General features: G+C 36.1%; 1 protein-coding gene across 3 annotated transcripts in view; it reads right to left on the bottom strand.

Annotated features, from left to right (window-relative positions):
* Window positions 1–2511, bottom strand: part of CHM (CHM Rab escort protein) — a 49832-nt gene extending 47321 nt beyond the window's left edge. For all 3 annotated transcript variants that reach the window (XR_004842585.1, XM_035898835.1, XM_035898830.1), the window contains exons 1-2: window positions 2171–2511; window positions 233–349 (exon numbers count right to left, since the gene is read on the bottom strand). Coding sequence is in view for 2 of the 3 variants with exons in the window: in XM_035898835.1 (XP_035754728.1) it covers window positions 233–349; window positions 2171–2434 (381 nt within the window). In the remaining variant the exon portion in view is untranslated. The remainder of the gene's footprint in view (window positions 1–232; window positions 350–2170) is intronic.
* Window positions 2512–20079: the final 17568 nt, after the last annotated feature.

Raw genomic sequence — 20079 nt, 5'->3', positions numbered from 1 at the left:
GATTTATGTCAACAATTTACTGGACTGCACATTCTTATTTTATCTTTTTTTTTAAAAAAAAATATTTATATATAACACATACAAACCTCTCTTCATTCCAGAAATGAAATAAAAATCAGAATCTCTAAGAAAAATCCTAGCTTACTGTTACAAAACTCTTAAGAAAGCAATTTCCACTTTCTTGACTTTAAAAGATGAGATTAAACATATGCAATACATTATTTTACAGTACCTGTTCTACTTTTCCTTCTCGAAAGGCAAGAATTCGAGTCGCATTTTTAAACTCTGCATATCTGCTAACGTTCGACTTAATCAGAAGGTCAATTAACAGACCTCGGGAGTAAAGCAACTGCACAGTGAAGGAAAAAAGAAAACAGTGAGTAAAGAGAAAGCGCTTACACGAAAAGAAATAGTGATACCAACAGTATTCCTTTGTAAGGTGCTTTCTTTAACTATTTACAAGTACACACAGTGAAGCAAAATCTGAATAAAAGAATATCAAGAGGTAGTATGTGCAAAATAGTGTTAACTGCACTGAAGCCACCATACAAACGGACGAGACAAAGCAGTCCACAGGACAGAAAGGGAGAAGGTGTCCACCTACTGCTCATTTAGTTTTATTAGTCTGGGAGTCATAGCTTAAGACAATTTTTTGTACTATCATCTTGGGCAATTTCTTTGTACTGTATGCTATATATCCTTGAACATTGTATTTTACAACCTTCATTTTGCAATATCAGTAAAAGTACATGATGCTGTCTGTGTAAATCATCACTAGCTGTTTCTTAAATTACCTGAAATGATAATGTCACATTTTCTAAATGTAAATTCCTTAAATCCCCAGTTAAGTCATATTCTGTTACATTAATTTATAATCTGTCTACCTTTACTCTTTCTATAAGCTCCAAATATATTATGAAACACTGAAGGGACAGAAATGTAACCATTAACAGAAGATGTATGTCTGAATTAAGAAGCACTGGAGATTAGTTAAACATGCTTCAAGCCTTGTAGCCCTGAGTAATAGAATTTGCATGATCACACAGGAGTTTTCAAGAGAAAGGTTTACTGGAACACTAATGAGGACACTATGAGAAAGTCTGTGGCCCAGAGAAACCAACCTAAATTACTAGTCTTGCCTTGATGACTACTCTTCTGTCAGAATTTCTGGAATTCATTGCATTTAACACCACGTAACACAGTGACACAGAGAAGTAGAAAAAGCGTACAAAATAGTACTACCCACTTAACCACTATACACTGACTACTGTTTTCATTAAGTCATTCCAATGATACGTGAAACAGGTATCTACGTTTGGAACACAGAGACAAAATTTGAAATAAGGCATTTTGTAGTGTCTCCAGAAAGAATTTAGTTTCCAGAGGTTTGAAAAATCTTTTCATGCAGAATATGAAAAATTAAGCATTCAACTTTGAAAAAACTTCCCGTTGCAGAGTACACATATAGTCTAAAGCATAGAAGTTAAGAAAAACTTCCATTTAAATTGAATTTGCAGGGCCATATCCATATACTGTGAAGTATGTAAAATGCAGATTTTAAAGTTTAAACATTATGACAAATATGTCAAACTAATAGGTTTTCCTCTACGTAAAGCGCATGCTAGTAGGAATTCAGCACAATACTAGTTTTAGTCAGCTTGCATGTTATGGATTAACTATAACTGTTTCTTCTTTCCAATAAAATTTGTTACAATTCAGTGCTTTAGTCGCCAAAGAACCAAAACTAGTACAGAGAGACAATGAGAGTTCCATAGGAGAATCTAAAACCCAGGAAGCATTCCAATGGGAAGATTATCTTTCATTTGAAAAACATCAAAGATCTGCATATAGATTGTTTTTCCTTGTTTAAAAACACATTTTTTTAATGGTACTATTTAAAAAGAACAATTTTGCAGGTATTACTTAAATTTCCTTTCATGGACACGTTTCTGAGCTATGCTTTACGATCTCTCTGGCTATAAACAAACACTAAAAGCACATATGAAATAGCTCTCTTTTGTTTTAAGGGTACGAATTCTTGCTTACTTCTCAAGAGTGTCTTTTTTGCCTCAAAGGTACTATGCCAGCCCCCTGCAACATTCAAGGTTTTTTAAAAATTCCAACATTTTAGATAAATGTATTTATATGAAAAGAGTCATTCAGTTCCTACCTTGGAAACTAAATCAATGTTAAACCTTCTGCCTTCTCTAACAATCTGGGAATACGTAATTTTCTTTGGTTCTTGGGCAGAATTTTCTGAGGGTGAAGCTTCAGTTTTTCCCAATTCCAGAGCGGACTCGCCTAAAGCCATACTCGGAGAACTCTCATTCTCGGAGCTTATTTCTGTATCATTCCCTTCCATTGCACTTGCTGGCTCGGTGCCTGTAGCCTTTTCTGGTTCTCGGCTCGCCGCCTCCGGTAAGGCACTCTCCATTGGTGGGCACTCTTTTTCCGATTCTTGAGCAACCCCCTCAGCACCAGAGGCTCCAAAGACAGGCAGCTTTGGCAATGCACCAGCTTCTTCAACATCTTCAGCTGAATCCTGACTGATTAAAAACACAAGGGGAAGAAGGGGGAAAAAAAGTCATTTAAAGAGTCTTAAAAAATTGTTTAAAATCTTGAGTCAGTGCCAGAATGGAAACCTCAAGCGTTTCTATGAAAAGCATTAGAATCTCTTTATCCTGGCCAAATCAGATGTACCACCCACTAAAGAATTCTGTTTCTTTGACTGCAAAGCTAGAATTCAAGAGTATTTTTACTGAGGAGAAAAAAACCCCCTCAAAATATTGGGGTTCTTATTTTACACAGACTCAAAAGATGGGACGAGCTTAAAATGAAAATCAAAACTCTCATGGTGAAACACAATACACAGCTACATAAACAAAAGAAATCTAACATTTTAAAGTAGAAACAGTAAAGCAATTCAATTAGGTTTTTCCTATGGATTAAAAAAACCCTTTGAAATTGAAATGCAAAAATGCATTAAATACATTAAGCTCAGATATTTTAAAAACCAAACTCACTGAAGAAAACAGAAGTGCTTTATACGCCTGAGACTATTTTGCATCTATTATTATAGCAAGTCCGTAAGAGAAGCATGCCATTTTGACCTGAGCTTAAGTAAAACTTTCAGATTACTTTTTCAACTCTGACCTTGCATTCTAACTAGCTGTTCAAGTAACTGCCATACAGAACAAAGTCCCCTCATGTAGCAATGTTATTTTTATGCAAGTGTTACAAATTTGTGCATAAGAGATGAAGGCAGCCAGTCAAAAGGAGGGACATTACCACACAACATTTACTCTCTATAGTCCATTTCCTTTTCATGGCACAATTCTTTAAAATTCCTCATATAAAGCAGACCTCTACGTTTAATGTCAGCTACTCTTTTTATATTTTAACTTCAATGACATCTACCTTAGAAACTAGTACTTTTGAACTTAGAATTTTAGTTTATACTACCAGCTGAGATGAATCAAATCAATGTCATTGTAAGTGAAAGGAGTTCAGCAATAATTTCACACTATCTTTTTATCTTTATACCACAAGCCATTAATGCACTGAATAAACAATTTAATCTTGGCTGAAAACTAATGAACTATGATTTTAAAGGTGACCTGCAAGCATACAGTACAAAATTTCAATAACTAAGAGAATGGTTAAAATTCACTGAACAGTAAGGAATTATTCAGTATACATATAAAAATGCTCCCTCACACATCTGTAGCCTTACAGATGGAAGCAGGGGGCAGGATTTATGTTAAAAGAGGGAACAAACCCCCTGTATCCTTTAAAAGTTGCTCCTCACTTATGAACTCAGGGAGCTCACGTGGCCTCATGAAAATAAGAGTTTGGAATAAGTCTCTCGGCTTGTGCACAGCCACCAGGAAGCATTTATTCATGAATGGGGTAAACATTGCCCTGGGAAATACAGGAACTGCTATAAGGAAGCACTAATGAAAGAAGTCTGTTTCTCTACATTAATTATGTCTTTTTGCTTCATATTGCAAGCACTAAATAACAAAATACCAAAGAAAGATAAGTACTTTGTCAAATGTGTTTTAAAAAAAGTCATCTCTACTAAAAAAACCAAATGAAAGTCAATTAAATTTGGGGGTTCTGTCTGGATTTTTATTTTTTTTTTAGTAATTTGGAACATGATGTTTGTGAAAATGGCTGTTGCCATTAATGTACTAACTAAGAATGAAGCTTTTATTGAACCCACCTTAAAGCGTTCTATAACACAAAAATGCAGAGGAAATTTTTCTTTCTACCTTCTCCCAAGCCCAATGTACAGTTTGATCTCATTTTAAGCATACTTCATTATTACTTTTAAAATCAAAATAACATTTGGATTCGCAATTCATTGTCTTTTTTTCTGTGTCACTGAAAAAAAAGTGTAACAAATGTTGTATTTACATATTTTAAATCTCTATTCAATTCCCATTAATGAATACGCAAATCTGCATGATTTGCAACTCTACACATTTTATAATGAAAGCCTAAGAACTGTATATAATCTAAATTCATGACATCCTTCCTATAGGAACAAATATCCCTGAATAATGCAAGAACTGTCTATAAAAATCACTCAAATTGAACTTCTGTACAGACAATTCTTCTCCTAATTCAGAAGAAAATAATACATCTGCAGACAAATTGTTGTGTAAATTTAGAATATTATCTTCCACCATTCATCAATTAATAGTACTAACAAAGGAATATCTTAAAATGAATGTGTCTTATTAATGCCTTGTAACAGCAACCCCTCCAGATAGGTCAAATGAAAAATTGCCAACCAGCTGGTTAATTTATTCAGCACAGGTGTTCACTATTTATTTTTCAGCCATTTGCCTTTTTTCAATACAGCTTGTTGTAGACACAGTATTCTTTTCCTTTGATGGATGCACTTTGTTCTAAGGCCATTCATTTCAGATTTGCACTGTGTATATTATACTGCTACCCAGCTGTTTATTCTTTCAAAATAAATGTTTAATGGTTACTTCATAGGAGTTATAAAAGTTAAGCAAAAACAACAGAATCTAGCCAGAATGTGTAAATTGTCAGAAACACAATAATTGACTCTCTCAGAAAGTTTTAAGTTATTGTTGAAAACTTTTTCTTTGCTAAGTTTATTAATCCTACCATTCCTCCTTGTCGGTTTTGGGTTTTTTTGTGGTGGTAATCGAGAGATGGCACTGTACTGTCAGGCTAAGTCAAATGCTTAAAAGGAGAATCTTCTGTTTTGTCCTGACTCAAGTGTAATGCTCACTTCTACAGAGTGTGAAATCTTTGTGCTAGGGGACTCATTTTTGAGCTGGTCTTCAGTCAATACCACATCTTCTTAGGAAAATCATAATGCAAAGTTAAGAGACTGAAACCTTTAATCTGATTTAATACTGGTTCTGAACAATATTTGTTATGGCAACAGGATTACAATTACAATATTCAAATGATATTGCTTTAAAACAAGCGTGACATTTTATCTGCAATACACTCAAGCAGCCATTACTGTGCAAAATAGAACTTTGGAATATTCTGAGTCTGTGACCTTCAGATTATATTAGCATAATTCACACCTTTCCCCACCCCCCACCCCCTTCCTAACTATGTTGTTTACAGAAAGAAATGCGTGTTTCTATAGGAATATCTACCAGTGTTCCATTCAGCTACCTATGATATTATCTAAGGGATTCAAGGTTAAACTTACGTAACTATCCCAAAGAACCTTTCAGGAATTCAGAACAGTGTTCAGTTCAGTGCAAAATCCAAAAGATAAAAAAGATAAATAAATACAAAGAAATAGTTCAGTTTTCAATTGAGGCCCATACAATTTCCATTCAACATTACTATGCTTACATGCTATCCAACATTACTGCTTCACAAGATTACTTTTAGATGTTCCTTGATTTTCAGTAATACAACGCTGTGAAAAGCTTACCTTCTGCATGATTACAGATATAACAAAGTATCATACTTCCATTTAAAAATCTAAACAAAAAATGAAATTTGTATTCTTAACTTCTGCTAATGCAGACATACCTCTACAAATACCTAACTAGAAGGTATTTGCCACATACTCAATCTTCACGTGCTTATGCAGCAAAATGCACAAAAGTAAAAGTGTCTATTTCAAACCAAGGAAGTATTTTGTGTATTTTGTACATAAAGTAAGAGCTGAATTACATTACTTCAAAACCAGAAAGAAGGTGACAGCCCAAGAAGGCTATTAGTGTATTACCAGGAGCCTTTGACCATGTGATTCCTTGTAAAGCATCACGGGTAAGCACTGTTTAATGAGTAAATTAAATCCACTGAATATAAAAATGACAAAGGGAAAAAAAAACTTTATCATTTTAGCACAATTAAGTATTTTATAGTTACAGTACTACTGTTTATTTGTGTTCCCATTCTTGTGTACTTATTTCATTTTACACGTACTTATGAGTTTAACTTTTTACTGTGAGAATAGCAGCTTTTAGCCAAATGAAGAATGGAAAAATTTAATAGATGGTAGTGCATAACTACCTACTACTCATAATACCTACAAACACAACACTTCTGTTTTCTACTCAGAAGTAAATGAACCAACTCACAAAGTTGGCCAACAAATTATATTGCCTCCAGGCAAGGCCGTTTAAGAAGGATCAGTTACCTTCAATGAAGTGCAAGTGATTTCAACAAAAAACATGAGGCCATTAAGAACATCTTAGAGCTCGTGGTTACTTTTTGAGACAACATGCAACATGGTAGCGTGGTGAGATGCTTGAAGCCAAAAGCACAATATGATTATTTACGTCTGGGCGTATAAATTATTTGTATATTTCTGTATTTATACTTACTCGCCAAAACAGAAATCTTCTACATGTTCGATAGTTTTATCCTTCTTGCTAAGAGAAATAACATCTTCATTCTCAAGGATCAGTTTTCTCCAGTCTTCACGTTCATCACTGATATCTGTCTTTTGCTTACAAAGAACAATTAGAAAATTACATTTTGTACTGCATTGGCTGCTCTTGAACTACAAATATTTATAGTCCCGAATAAATTGTTGTACCATCTTATACTAAAAACAAACAAAAAAAATCATCTTAACTGTCTTAATGCTTTTTCTATTCAGATTTTTTGAGTTAAAATAGTTAGAGCTGGTTACTTTATTATAGCATGCCAACATTTGCACTACCTTACCAGTTCTAGTAATCTGAAAATGCAGAGTTAAATGAAATATAATTTTTAGTAGTGATTTGACTATAACTCTGAATATGATCTACTAAAGGACAGGTTTGCTACAGCCAGCTTATTTCCAAATTTTGTGACAAAACTCTTTGAATAGAGACCATATGAAAAAATACAGTGATTTGGGTATTATAATCTGTCCACACTGGAATCTCTAAATCATATAACAGAACCCTGGGAATATTAAGATCTGACATTGAGCAACAACACTGATTATGCCAGAAGGTACCACTGTGTAATAAATAGGCATGAGATTGAACTGAAAAAGTTCCATCTTCTACGGACCAACAGGCTCATAACGCTTCAGTAAATAATGCGAACATCCATTTGCTAATACAGTCCAAGAGCTCAATCTCCTAAATAAATATCCTCTTCAGAAGATTTCTAGTGCACTGTCATGAATTAGATAAACTTTGGTCATTGAGAAATACACTATCAACATTAATCTTTTTGTCCTGGTAACAGGACAATTCAATGGAAGGATCCAATAACTACCTTTCTCACAGGTAAGAAGAATCAGCTGAAAGCACACAAGAAAAACAAAAGGGACTGAAACATCAGAGAGAGAGTGGAAAATAATCAAACAGGAAATGGAAAAGACCAGATAATCATTTACAGAAGGTGCTGGGAAAGGAAACTAAACAACAGTGTAGTTGCTTCTACATAAATTCAAGAACCCCAAAAGTATGAATGAGCACTAGACTGTTTGGTCTCAGATAATATCAATAAACCAGGCATATCAGAATCTTAGAACGCTAGGCCAGACGGTTAAGTCTTAACCAGTAAAGCTGGAAAGTCGAAACCTCTTTGATCAAATTTTGGTCAAATTACCAAGAAGACAGAGCATTGTAATAAATTGCCTTGTAACAAATTATACAAACAATCAAGATTTAACATTAAATAACATTGAAAGACGTCACTTGGGGAATTTTTACCTGATTTTCTTTAATCCAGGACAACAATCCTGAAAAACTAAAGCTGGCCCAGTTTCCACCATAGTAATTTCTCCTGCAAATAAAAAACAACACTGAAACTTGATGTACAGATAAAGCATAGCTTTTCCAGGCTTAAAGAAAAAACAACCAAGTTTGAGACATTCAAAATACTTTCCATGACAGATTTTACAAATGCAGAATACAAAAATCGGCGTAACATTTCATAACTCTTAAGGAGATGCAAAATTTCTATTTTCACTCATTTGTATGCATCTCTGACCAAACAGACTATAGTCCAAAATCAAATTATTTGGAGAGCAAAATGAATAATGTTGAAAAAAGCACGTGGGATGCTATGAGTAAAAGGAAAATATAGATAATACTGCTGCTTGGGCAAGACTGACTCTACACTTTTAACTCAAACACTACAAACATCCTTACGTAGTGTAGAGCCAAGCCAACAAGTCTGCCAGTCTCAACTGAGTTCCCAGAAAAGCCAGGTCAGGTGTTTTGCGTCCATACCACCCTCTGCAGTTTCAGGTTCTGGCAGGACCTAATAGCGTTGTCACATGAGCACAGCTCTAACTGCTTCTGATTGAAGCTGATTTGGAAGTTAACATCATTGCACTGCATGCCACTTCTAAACTCAGAGTGCTTCATGAGGTGGCTCTGCAAAGGAGGGTTAAGTAAACTCAAATTGGGTCCAGACAGCAGAAACTGCATCTCTCTCATCCGTTATGCCACCTCTACTATTTATCTACTGCTTGCAGAACAGATTATGCTTATTATAGACTGTTAAGGTGCTCTGGCAAAATTCTTATTAAACTGCATATACTGTAGGTGGAGCCAAAGGAACTGATTTGTACAAAATGATCATGCCTCCCCGAGTACTTTTCAGTTTATATTTACCACCTTCTTTCTTGAAAAATATTAGTTTACTGATTTTAAATCACAGAAAATTAATAGTTCTGCTGTTAATCAAAGAAAGTCTTTGCTCTCCCTTTTTAACATTTTTCTATCAATATTTCTGTAAACATCAGTTGGATTAATTAGCTTTTGTTATCACCCACAGCACATCTTAAATATTTAACAACTCTGGTAGGAAAAATAATAGAGCGATTACATTTTAAAACATGACTAGTTCTTCAAAATAAAAACGTCACTTGAGGATTTAACTCTGTTTTCTGGCACTGTATGCTGGCACTTCAGAAGTGTGAAAGATACCAAAAATAGCCTCCTGAATGGATATCTAATGTTATTGCACATACTAAAAAAAAAAAAAAAAAACAACAACAAAAAACCAAAAACCAAACACCAAACCGAAAATATTTAGGGATGAAGATGGGTTTTACATTTTACAGAATGTGAAGACTACTAAATCAAATGAACTTAAAATCTTATCATAACCTCCTCCACTTTTAAATTATAGAGAGAAGTACGATAAAAGTGAAACATTAATTCAGGTTTGATTCTAATGTTTAAGATGGGCTGGTTTTGACAAGGCTTATCTGCACTGACAAAGACTTCATTAAGAGTGTCAGCCGCTTTACAGCACCAGAGGGTGATGCTCTATACCACGTTGCTTACTTAGCATACCAAGGCAACAGTGAAGAACATAAATAGGACATCTTTTGCAAAGACAACAAAATCCAGCATTCACTGCATACAGGTGGCTTCAACAACAGAACATGGTGTTTAAGGCCACGAACTGGGAAGACTGGGTCTGTACTTCAAGAGAATGCACATAGTCTGCCCTGCAATTTGCTTACTCTAAGCAGAAGAGCTCCATCTGCAGACCTGTTACCAACCAGAAAGTCCAATGGCCTATACAAAGGAGTTCATACTTCCCTCATTAGATGAATGACATGGGTGAGGCTTAAAACGTACTGCTATTTGATATCATACAGAATACAAAGCACTGAGGCTTAAATATATTAAATGCCTAATTCTGTCAGATTTCAGTCTGTAGAACAGTAACTAAGAGTTCCATGCAATGATAATCTCGAGCTTTGTTTTAACCTGCACCATTGACAGCTAATTTCTTGCTTCTTCTTAAGACTCCACCGAATAAAAAGTTCAATACCCATATATTATCTGCCACTTCCGAGATTTCCAAAAAACGCGGCCACGAAGATTTATTTTTAAGGGAGTCTGCTGCTTTAGTTGCAAGTTTCCTTGAATATGGAATACAATCTGGCTGTCAGAGCAAGCAAGGCCATTGATCACAGAAATCGCAGAAAACACCTGCCTAAAATTAGGACTGGATTTCTTGAATCTATACCAATATAAATTAATGTATATTTAGAAAACTTAAATTAAAACTTTCAGTGAGAGAAATTAATGTTATTTTCACAGAAAGTTACAAAAGCTTATTTGTGAGCTGTCAAACATCTTTGATGTAAACATTCCTCTGTTCATCAGGTGGATTTTCCTTTGAAATTGCTTTTCTTTTTAACCACCATTGATGCAAATCAATCTTTTCAACAAAGCACTCTATAATGCTGCTCTGAAGCTCAATCAGTTTTCAGAAGACGGTATGGCCTTTCTCAAATGGGAAATGAATCGCAGCTGTCCTTCCTTTCCTCTGGCATCTGAGCACCTTTCCCAAGTTATGCTATACCATCTCAAATATTAATCTTCTCTTGAAGCATCAACTTCCATTTTTTTCCCTAAAAACTTTTATTAGTTTACCCTACATTACATGATGATTCAGGATTGCTTAATTTTTGCATCTGAAAATGCTACAAAAACAAGGTAGATCAGACATGATTACTGATAATGAGCAAAGTTCTTAGTAAAAATCTTGAAGAATTCTGAATAGAGATGACTAATGGTTTTACAATTAGGAGCTCTTTATAACCAAATATTTTTGTTTTAATTCCCCTGAAGATGAAACAAGGGACTCCTTAAAGTAATGGTCAAGATCAAAGCCTAATTAAAGCTAAAATATTGTCCCAAATCTCAAGGACTAAGCTCCTCTCTTCTCTTGCTGTATTAGCAAACTACAAAGATGGATATTCTCTCCCTTTTTAGGGTTATAATTCAATTATCCTCTAGCTAAGAACATGAAACATTTTGAAGGTATAACAGCAGAGTTAAAAATTAATTTTTCTACCAAGTTAGCGCACAGATGTTTTCTTTTTCTACCATACATTACTTCCTAGATGATACTTGCTCAAAACTTCAGTATTTCCTGGATTTTCATATGAATTAAAATACTGCTGCTTTTAGTTCACATTTTTCAGATCCTGAATGTGTAGATCAGCACTAGCAGCAGAACTGCTGAAGCCATTTTTGCAAAGTTTTTGAAATGTAGCTCAAGTACAGTTTTACCCCTGCAGAAAGCTTAGTTCTCTCTTCTCTTACATTAATTTGTGATTTTTTTCTCAGTTACTAACACAATTTTTTCTTCAAATAGTTTGGAAGAAGTAGCAAATTCCAGTCCACAACACTGAAATTGCAAATTGTTTCCAACTAATTAACATTCTTGGAATCTGAACCAAGAGAATATCTAACATGTCCTTTTGAAGACAGTCTGCAATTTGAGAAATTGAACATTTGTGAAAGCACAAGATATGCAAATAAAACATAAGTAAGAACAGAATAAGTATTTCATGGACTATGCCTGGTAAGAAGACTGCCCTTCTCAATGCCATGTCGTAACAGCCACGGTATAATAGTCAAAGCTGGTGATGTCTGAAGAAAAGCTGCTGATGCCTCACGATTGCTCCCAAGAGCTGCCTCTGTGTGTGTCCCCTGCATTTGATCTTTCAGAAAGAAGTCTCGAACCATCAGAGTAGCTGTCCTTCGCAAAGGAAGTTACTGCCACATCGATTTTAAGGATCTGAACACAAAATGACTTATGTTTCAAAGCCATAAAGTTTCATGTGCTACCTATTAAGTACACAGTCACATGTACTAAAAATTCCCATTCTGGCATAGTAATTGTGTTTTGGAGCATGAAAAGTGGACTAAGCTTCCTTGCCTTCCAGGAAGATGGTTTTAACCCAAACACCTCTTGAGATCCTTCAGCTCAATAAAAGGGCAATGGCGGCAGCCACTTGTACTACATTACATTATATCCTGAGATACGAACAGGAGCAAAGGTAATTATCTCAGACAAGGCGAGACCACGTTTTACTCTCTAATAGCTTTGCTATGAGATTGCACCCTAAACCAAAATAAAAGTAAAAACAACTCTTTCAAAAAAGGTCAAAAGATACCAGAATTAAGATTTTTTGCCTAGGTTTCCTTACTGAAAATTAAGTAATTCCTCTATTTTTCTTGCAAGAAATTGACCTGCTTTGAGAAGCAACCTTTTCCCTCTCTGGTTGCTATACTTAAACAGCTACCTCACTTCACTGAAGTTAAAGATCAAAAAGAAGGCTATATGAAGACATGGGTTGTATTACATTATATGTTTTACAAGTTCTGAAAAAAGTGAGACAGATTGTCTAGCAAGAAGCGGAACAAACTACAATAGCAGGTATGTTGGGAGTGGGTACAGGGAGGGTGCCCAGAATGCTTTTGGACGCTCAGATAAAACAGAATTTTGGACACAAGGAATGCTCAAGTACTCTACAGGCAAAGTAAGGTCAAAAAATAAGAAAGATAACAGGTGTCAAGAAGCAAGACATGAGAAGTAGACAGAGCAAACTGGGCACAAAAGAGGAGTCAAAATCCTGCATCTTGACACTCCTTTGCCTTTGAATGAAACTCTACATGGGAAGATGAATAAATCAATGAGGAAGGATGTAGACGATAAAACTATCGTCTACAAATGCTATATACTAGATGCTGAAAATCAAATACAAAATGTAGCTAAACACGTCACCTCTAATTGCCCCATCCTCAGTAACCAACCTAGAACATAACCATACAGAGAGGTAATTATAAGAAGCAAAAAAGCAAAGGACCAAAAGTAGAAAACACAGCAAGCCATCAGAAGAAAGTCCTATGCATATGAACAATTAGCATGGGCAGTATATTCAACTAACCAAGTTTTAGTCTTGATCTACCTTTCTTCAGCAACTTCAAGTTTAAACTAAGTGCCAATCTCCACATTTTAAATTGCAAATTACTTTTCTAAATCACTTAACAGATATCCTTGAAATTTCACATGTCAACAGCTCATTAATATCTACAGTAAATGTAGCTCTCTGAAAAGAACCACAGATTTTACGTTTATTGAGACAGATAGCTGGCACAGAGAAATAGAGCTCCTTCAATTACTATTTGGCAGAAGCTAACTTTAGTTTAAAATCCATCTACAGGAATTTATGGCAACACTGCAGTGAAGTGACTATTTTGAATAAGATTAGCTACTGTTGATGGCAATGCTTGGACAGTGTTTATAAATCAAACTTAGAACTTAGTATTTTATAATAGGCCACTTCAAAACTATCTTCCATAATCACCTATGCAGTATATTATGATAAATGCAAACATGGCTGGAGATTAAAAGTAATAAAATGATGTACATAAGGCAATGAGTGCAAGCAAACTGTAAACAAAGTCTTTATCCATATACATCTTCTATACCTTGTGCCTAACTTAACTCGGACCTTTGTAGAGAACAAAAGATCAATCAAAGTAGCACATCTAATACAAAAGCAAGTATTTCAGTAACACCAAATCTTATTTTCTTATACTCTGAAAAAAAATTTAAACTCTTGATCTTTCAAGAAGGGAACAACATATATCTTTAAAAAGTGGTATTTAATTCAGATGAATCTCTGGCAAGCTTTCTAAGACTTAACTTTTCACTTAAAATTCAAATGGCATCAGGGTGGGGGTTTTCTGTTGGTTTTGGTAGGCTTTTTTTTGCAAGAGTACTAACTTAAACATGAAAAGCAGATGGCTTGAAATGCTTCCCTATTTATGGGGGAGGGGTTGTACAGTGTAAACATTTCTATTATTTCTGCCAAGATATGGATTCTAGACCATGATTCAGTGAGCACATACACCCATAAAAATGGCAACTATTAATACGAGTGAAGAACACCTTGGTTAAGAACACCTTCCACTGATCTTACCCTGTGCTAGAGTTGGAAAATAACTCCATAGAAGAAAGGAATCAAATGGGGAAGACTCCATTTTCATCATAAAAACAAAAGCATGTGTGAATGTAACTGAGCATATTTAAGTAAAAACAGTAATAAACAAAATCTGTATTCCACAGTCCTAATTGCCTGCTTCTGTGAGTTTGCTGAAAGGCTCTTCATCATAGCTAAAAATAGGCAGGGATAAAAGAAATCGAAGTTCCAGTGGCTAACTATTATTACAGACTTTGATAGCCAATCAACATGAAAAATTGAAATAACAGAAGTGGTTTATTTAACAAAATCTGAGTAGTCCACCAGTAATACATGCACTAAGCTTAAAATTCAAATGGAACTATTTTATTCGTTCTCCATCTGCTTAATCTAAAATAAGGTTTTTAGTAATTTGGTTAGCAATCTAATAGCCAATTTAAGAATTACTATACCAAAATGTTTGAAATTAACATACCCTTATACATTATGCATGAGGTCTTTGTAGTAACCTCAGTAAGATATGCTTGACCCATATCTAAGCATTCTTTTTGCCGCTGTGGCAGGACACCTATTGCATTTTCCAGTATTTCACTACTATGTGGTTGCACATTTCTTTAAAATTATTCAATCTCAAGAGCTGTCTTTGTTTCAAACGAATCATTAGTTACATTAAGCATGGAGCATCAAGTACTGACTGCCTTGCCATGCACTATCCCACTGTGATGTAAAATACTAGAATATTGGCCCATTTAAGGGACTTTTTTCCTTACAGTTTCTGGGAGTTTTTCATAGGTTCTGAAAGTAATCCATAGTGCCTGAAGATTCATTAAGATGAGTTCTTAATCCAAATGCCCTCCTCTTGCTAAAAACTACTCACTCTGAAGGGCATCGCCTGTCCTCGCTCTGGTCCAAGGTAGGAAGCCAGAGACTTTGTGGGCAGTGTAGTAGCAAGCTGAGCAATTGCAAATTGTATTTCATTCAACCAAGTTAGTGAGCTGGTCTTGCAAATTTTGAAATTGTGTATGATTTCAAATTAAAAATACATGTATGAAAAATGAATGGGTCCTTTGAAGGGCTGTAGGCAAAAGAGATGATGAAAGTTGAATCTTAAACTGTTGATGTTCAGAGAAAATGAACACCAGAAGGCATATCCATTTTAAACTCCTGGTACAAGACACAAAAAAACCTGAACACACATATACCATCTCTGGGAAAAGTCTCTAAACCTAGGTGCTGGACACACAGGTACATATCACGAGAATTTTCATGGAAAGGCAAGAGCTCAAAAATAACGTGTAAAAATGAAACACTATGCCAACCTTGTAATTTCTGGTGAACACGTACTAACAATCCAAGCACCTAAGCTCATAGCACTTGCTGCTACCACCCCTTCAAAACTACCTGACACACTGCTGAAAACCAACAGGTATCAGCTAGAGAAGAGGTAATGGGTTGCCTGAAACTAGTCTCCACATAGACTTTTACTGGTTATTAACAGCATTATGATTTTACATGATACGCAAGATATTTCTCACACACACACAGACACACACACTCTTCAGGTCACATTTTACCAAATTATCCACTTTGGTTGCATGCACAAATATTTACTGCAGCTGAACTGCAGAAATTTGTTTAACCTTAGAAAATTATTATGCATTTTAGGCTGTGACAACATTTAGCAGCAGCAGTGCTGCTTATGTAGTCCTTGCTTCCTGCTTATGACCCTCTCCCAAAACCGCATTAGCCCAGCAAATTGCATAACTGTACTAACAATGGGACTGAAAAAGTAGCAAGGGGACAGGAGCCAGCTACAGTCAAGATCAGTGGCAGTGCTGCCAAAAAAAAAAAATCATACCTTGATCTCGCATAATGAACTACAGCAGGCACAGTGCAGGTGTCTAGCACAGAAATCTCACGAAATACATTCCATTTGTTATCTTCTAGGAAAACAGAGACAGTAAAGCAGCCTCAAAAGCTGCTTAGTAATGATCGATCATCTCAAAAGATGAGAGTTCTAGAGTGGTAGCTGGGAGAGAGGGGTATTTTAAAGTTTGCTTGGTCAGCTGAGGCTCCAGCATTTGATCTCAAGCTTGCCTCAGAAACCAGAGCTCTAGACTTGAGTCATGCTACTAAATTTTGCTCAACAGGTGTACAAGTAAGCCAAGGTTCAAAGATCCTATTTTTTTTTCTAAAAAACAGTGTGCATCATAGCGTATAGTAACACAGTTTATATAAAAAATATTAACTTTGGCTAACTGGTAAATTGAAGTAATGACATGTTAATCTCTTAAAAGGATGCAATGAAATATGCTACTCCAAGTGCTTCAGCAAATCCTTCTATCTTGACATGCAACAGAAATACTTTGAATCAACTGATTTCAGTGGTATTCTGTACTCTTCTTACAAACTGATTAAGCACGGATGAAGAGAAGACAGCAAGAGTGTGCTGTGTTCATCTCCTGCCTTATCAGCCAGATTTCACTTGTCTTCATTCTGATAACAATTAGAACGCAAAAATACTTGTAGTAACTTCTCTAGGCACTGAGAACTGATACAAACGAGATACTAGTAAAACATTTTGTCATTAAATGATAATGGCTCAGGGAAAAAAAAAAGAATGGGATAATTACTGCCGGGAATGATAATAAAGGGCACTAAACCTGCAACCATTCCTGTCTGTAAGAAAGAAGGAGCCATCATCAGCATCCTTGACCACATCACTTATGTTCCAAACTACCCAGCTAGCATGCAAAAATTGCCCGTTCCATTGATGGAAATAATACCCCAAAAATAAGATAGAGACAGAAGCGCAAGATTTACTTGATGCCAGATGAACAAAATGCAAGTCCTGAAGGGCACACTGACATCGGCACAGATATACTTCTAGCCAGTTTAGCTCTTAAAAAGGAAAAATATTGGCGTGACTTACGAATCAACATGAAGAACACTCTGGCCACTTCTGGCACATGCCGCTGCAATAATAGATTCAGGCAAACCTGAAAGGACACATGCAATTTTTAGAACTTAGTATGCTAAGATACATTAAAAAATGGAATACAGTTAGAACTTGGTCAGAAACAGGCAATTCAAACAAAAGAAAGTTTACAATATCAGTCACTGAAATTTTTAATGCTCTCAGGCTACTAAAATAATGAACACTATTTTGTATTAATTAACATTTACCTATGACCCTCTTGAATGCAATACTTTTTTTTTTTTTTTAATAGTTGCATGGCACATGTCACTTGCAAACACCACTACCTCTGTCACCAGTGTCTTCTCTAGAAACCTTGTTATCGTAAACAGATTGAGCATTTGCCAGCACAATGATAACAAATTTTAATGGGATGCTCTATAACTGTATCTCTCCTGATACAGACAGGTAATATCGGAGGGCATTCTCGTGTATTTTTGTTCACTTCTAAGTGTCTGACATGATGTGAAGACTGTGTAACGACTCATTAAAATGGTGTTTTAAAATTAAGAAATTTATGGTAAATGCTGCATACTTTGGTATGTTGTCCAAGGATGCATAAGAAAGTATGAGGGCATAAACCCGTTGGTACAGCATTAAACAACTGTGTGCAGCACAGAGCGCCCCGTACGGTGTTGTCTCCTCCATATCATCTGTTAGCAAACATCTCTAATGCAAACAGGTCTCAGAACTGTATTTGGTTTCCGACTGAACTAATTCGTTTGCTCTAAACGACAGCCCAGAAGCACACTGAATATTCTGCATAGAATAAAATCATGGATTTGTTTAGGTTGGAAAAGACCTTTAAGATTATCAAGTCATTAACCTAACACTGCCAAGTCCACCACTAAATCATGTCCCTAAGCACCTCGTCTGCCCATCTTTTAAATCCCCCCAGGGATGGGGACTCAACCCCTTCCCTGGGCAGCTCCTTCCAGTGCCCAACAACCCTTGTGGGGAAGAAATTTTTCCTAATGTCCAACCTAAACCTCCCGTGGCACAACTTGAAGCCATTTCCTCTCATCCTATTTCTTGTTACTTGGGAGAAGAGCCCAACCCCCACCCCACTACAACCTCCTCTCAGGCAGTTGTAGGGAGCGATGAGGTCTCCCTTCAGCCTTCTCTTCTCCAGGCTGAACCCCCCCAGGACCCCCGCCACTGCCCATCAGCCTTGGGCTCCAGACCCCTCACCAGCTTCGTTGCCCTTCTTTGGACACACAGTGTGTTTCTGCATGCAGACCAAGACCTAAGCGTACCAGAAAAGCTAAACTGACAGCGCAGGTGTGCTTTCACTTCACATTGAAGAGCAGTGTTAGGGACAGAATGAATCCGAGATGGTTGCCTTTAAAGTGGTATCCCTATCAAAAACTCCCATGTCATGCAATTATGCTCTGTCAAATCAGTATGTTTTCATTATATTTAGAAAAGAGATGTAGTGTAAAAAAAAAAAAAAAAAGGGAAAAAAAAAGGTAGTGATATTTCTCGACCAGCAATACCTGCTTGGAATGGCACACGATACCAATTGGAGGGTTAATAAACACAGTCAGCTGTTCTCCAACTTCTACTCCCACTCACCAGATTTTTACATGCACAGTTAGATGACTTGGATTTCTGACTAGATTCAGAAAAGAAGTATAGCTCGCTGTCTAAAAGGTTGCATGGCACTAGCTTTGCTGAAACCTCTTTTTAAATGATCTATTGGCTGTTTAAGCAGGTAATTCAGTAACAGCGATTAAAATTCTGAGGGACTGGTATTAGGAGACACAGGCTACGTAGTCAATTAAGTGATGAGATTAAACAAAGTGAAAGGAGTGTTTCACTGATCTGATGTACAGTGCCAGAAGCAGATGTACTAGTGCAACTGAAAAGAGACAGAACTGAAAGTGGAAAAAGCAGGTGTGGTAGAACACAAACTTCTTCAGCTAGTTTCGCGCCAAACATCATCTTCCTGAGAATTTCAGGCCTGCAATTGTCGTTTCTTCAGAGAGAATACTGCCTTCACAAATTAATAAAAGGTCAGCATGTTGACAGTCTGATGATTCATATCAAACACATAATGCAATATGTTAAAGGTTACTGGACAATTATTTGCTACTTGTAAGGTATCAGTTTTTGCTTACCTAGAGTAAGAAGCTGTTAGACCTTCATGGGATTTTAAGTACAATTTAGCACTTACAGAGATAGGAACAAAATTTGAAATGATTGAGCTAGTCTTTATTAATTCTAGAACCTGAAATTCAGTCTAGAAAACACCTAGAGGGACTTGAATACATAAGACCATCATTTCATGAAGTCTTTAAGCCAGCAAATGGAAACACAACAACAGGTTCAACCTGTCTACCCTTATCTTTGGTCACTCCTGACCGCCTTCCACATGAGTAGATGATCAGTTTTTGGCAGACCAGTTCCATGGTGGTGTTGACAGTCCAAAAATACAAATGTTTGTATCAAATACAAGGAAGGAGGTTAAGACGGACATGGCAAATTTTCCAGGAAAATAGCTACAACTTCCCTGTAAATTTTCCAGTTTCAACACTTACTATTTTGATGGATAAGAAAATCGCTTTCTGAATTGCCAAAACAGAAAAAGTTACAGTAGTTCTGCATTGCTGACCTTCCACAGCAAGTGAAGACTTAGCATGAAATTAATCTCTGGGGGTAGAAAGAGGGGTGAAAAATTGCATCAGTTCCTGCGATATCCGTGCCACAGCCTAAAAAGGCCGATAGTCTTTAGAGTTGAATTTTTTTAAGAAAGAACTCAAAACAGAGACCATTCTGAACAAAGAGACAAGGAGAAAATATGTAACTGCAGCACGCACTTCAGGGCTGTCACAAGATCCTGGATGCACACAGCCTTATTATATGAAAGCAAGTCCACATTCAGCTGTCCTCCAGA

Source organism: Egretta garzetta, unplaced genomic scaffold (genome assembly GCF_000687185.1).
Source record: "Egretta garzetta isolate BGI_Z169 unplaced genomic scaffold, ASM68718v1 scaffold220, whole genome shotgun sequence".
Taxonomy (NCBI): Eukaryota; Metazoa; Chordata; class Aves; order Pelecaniformes; family Ardeidae; genus Egretta; species Egretta garzetta.
Note: the sequence above shows the minus strand (reverse complement) of the source record. Positions and strands in the feature narration are given on the sequence as shown.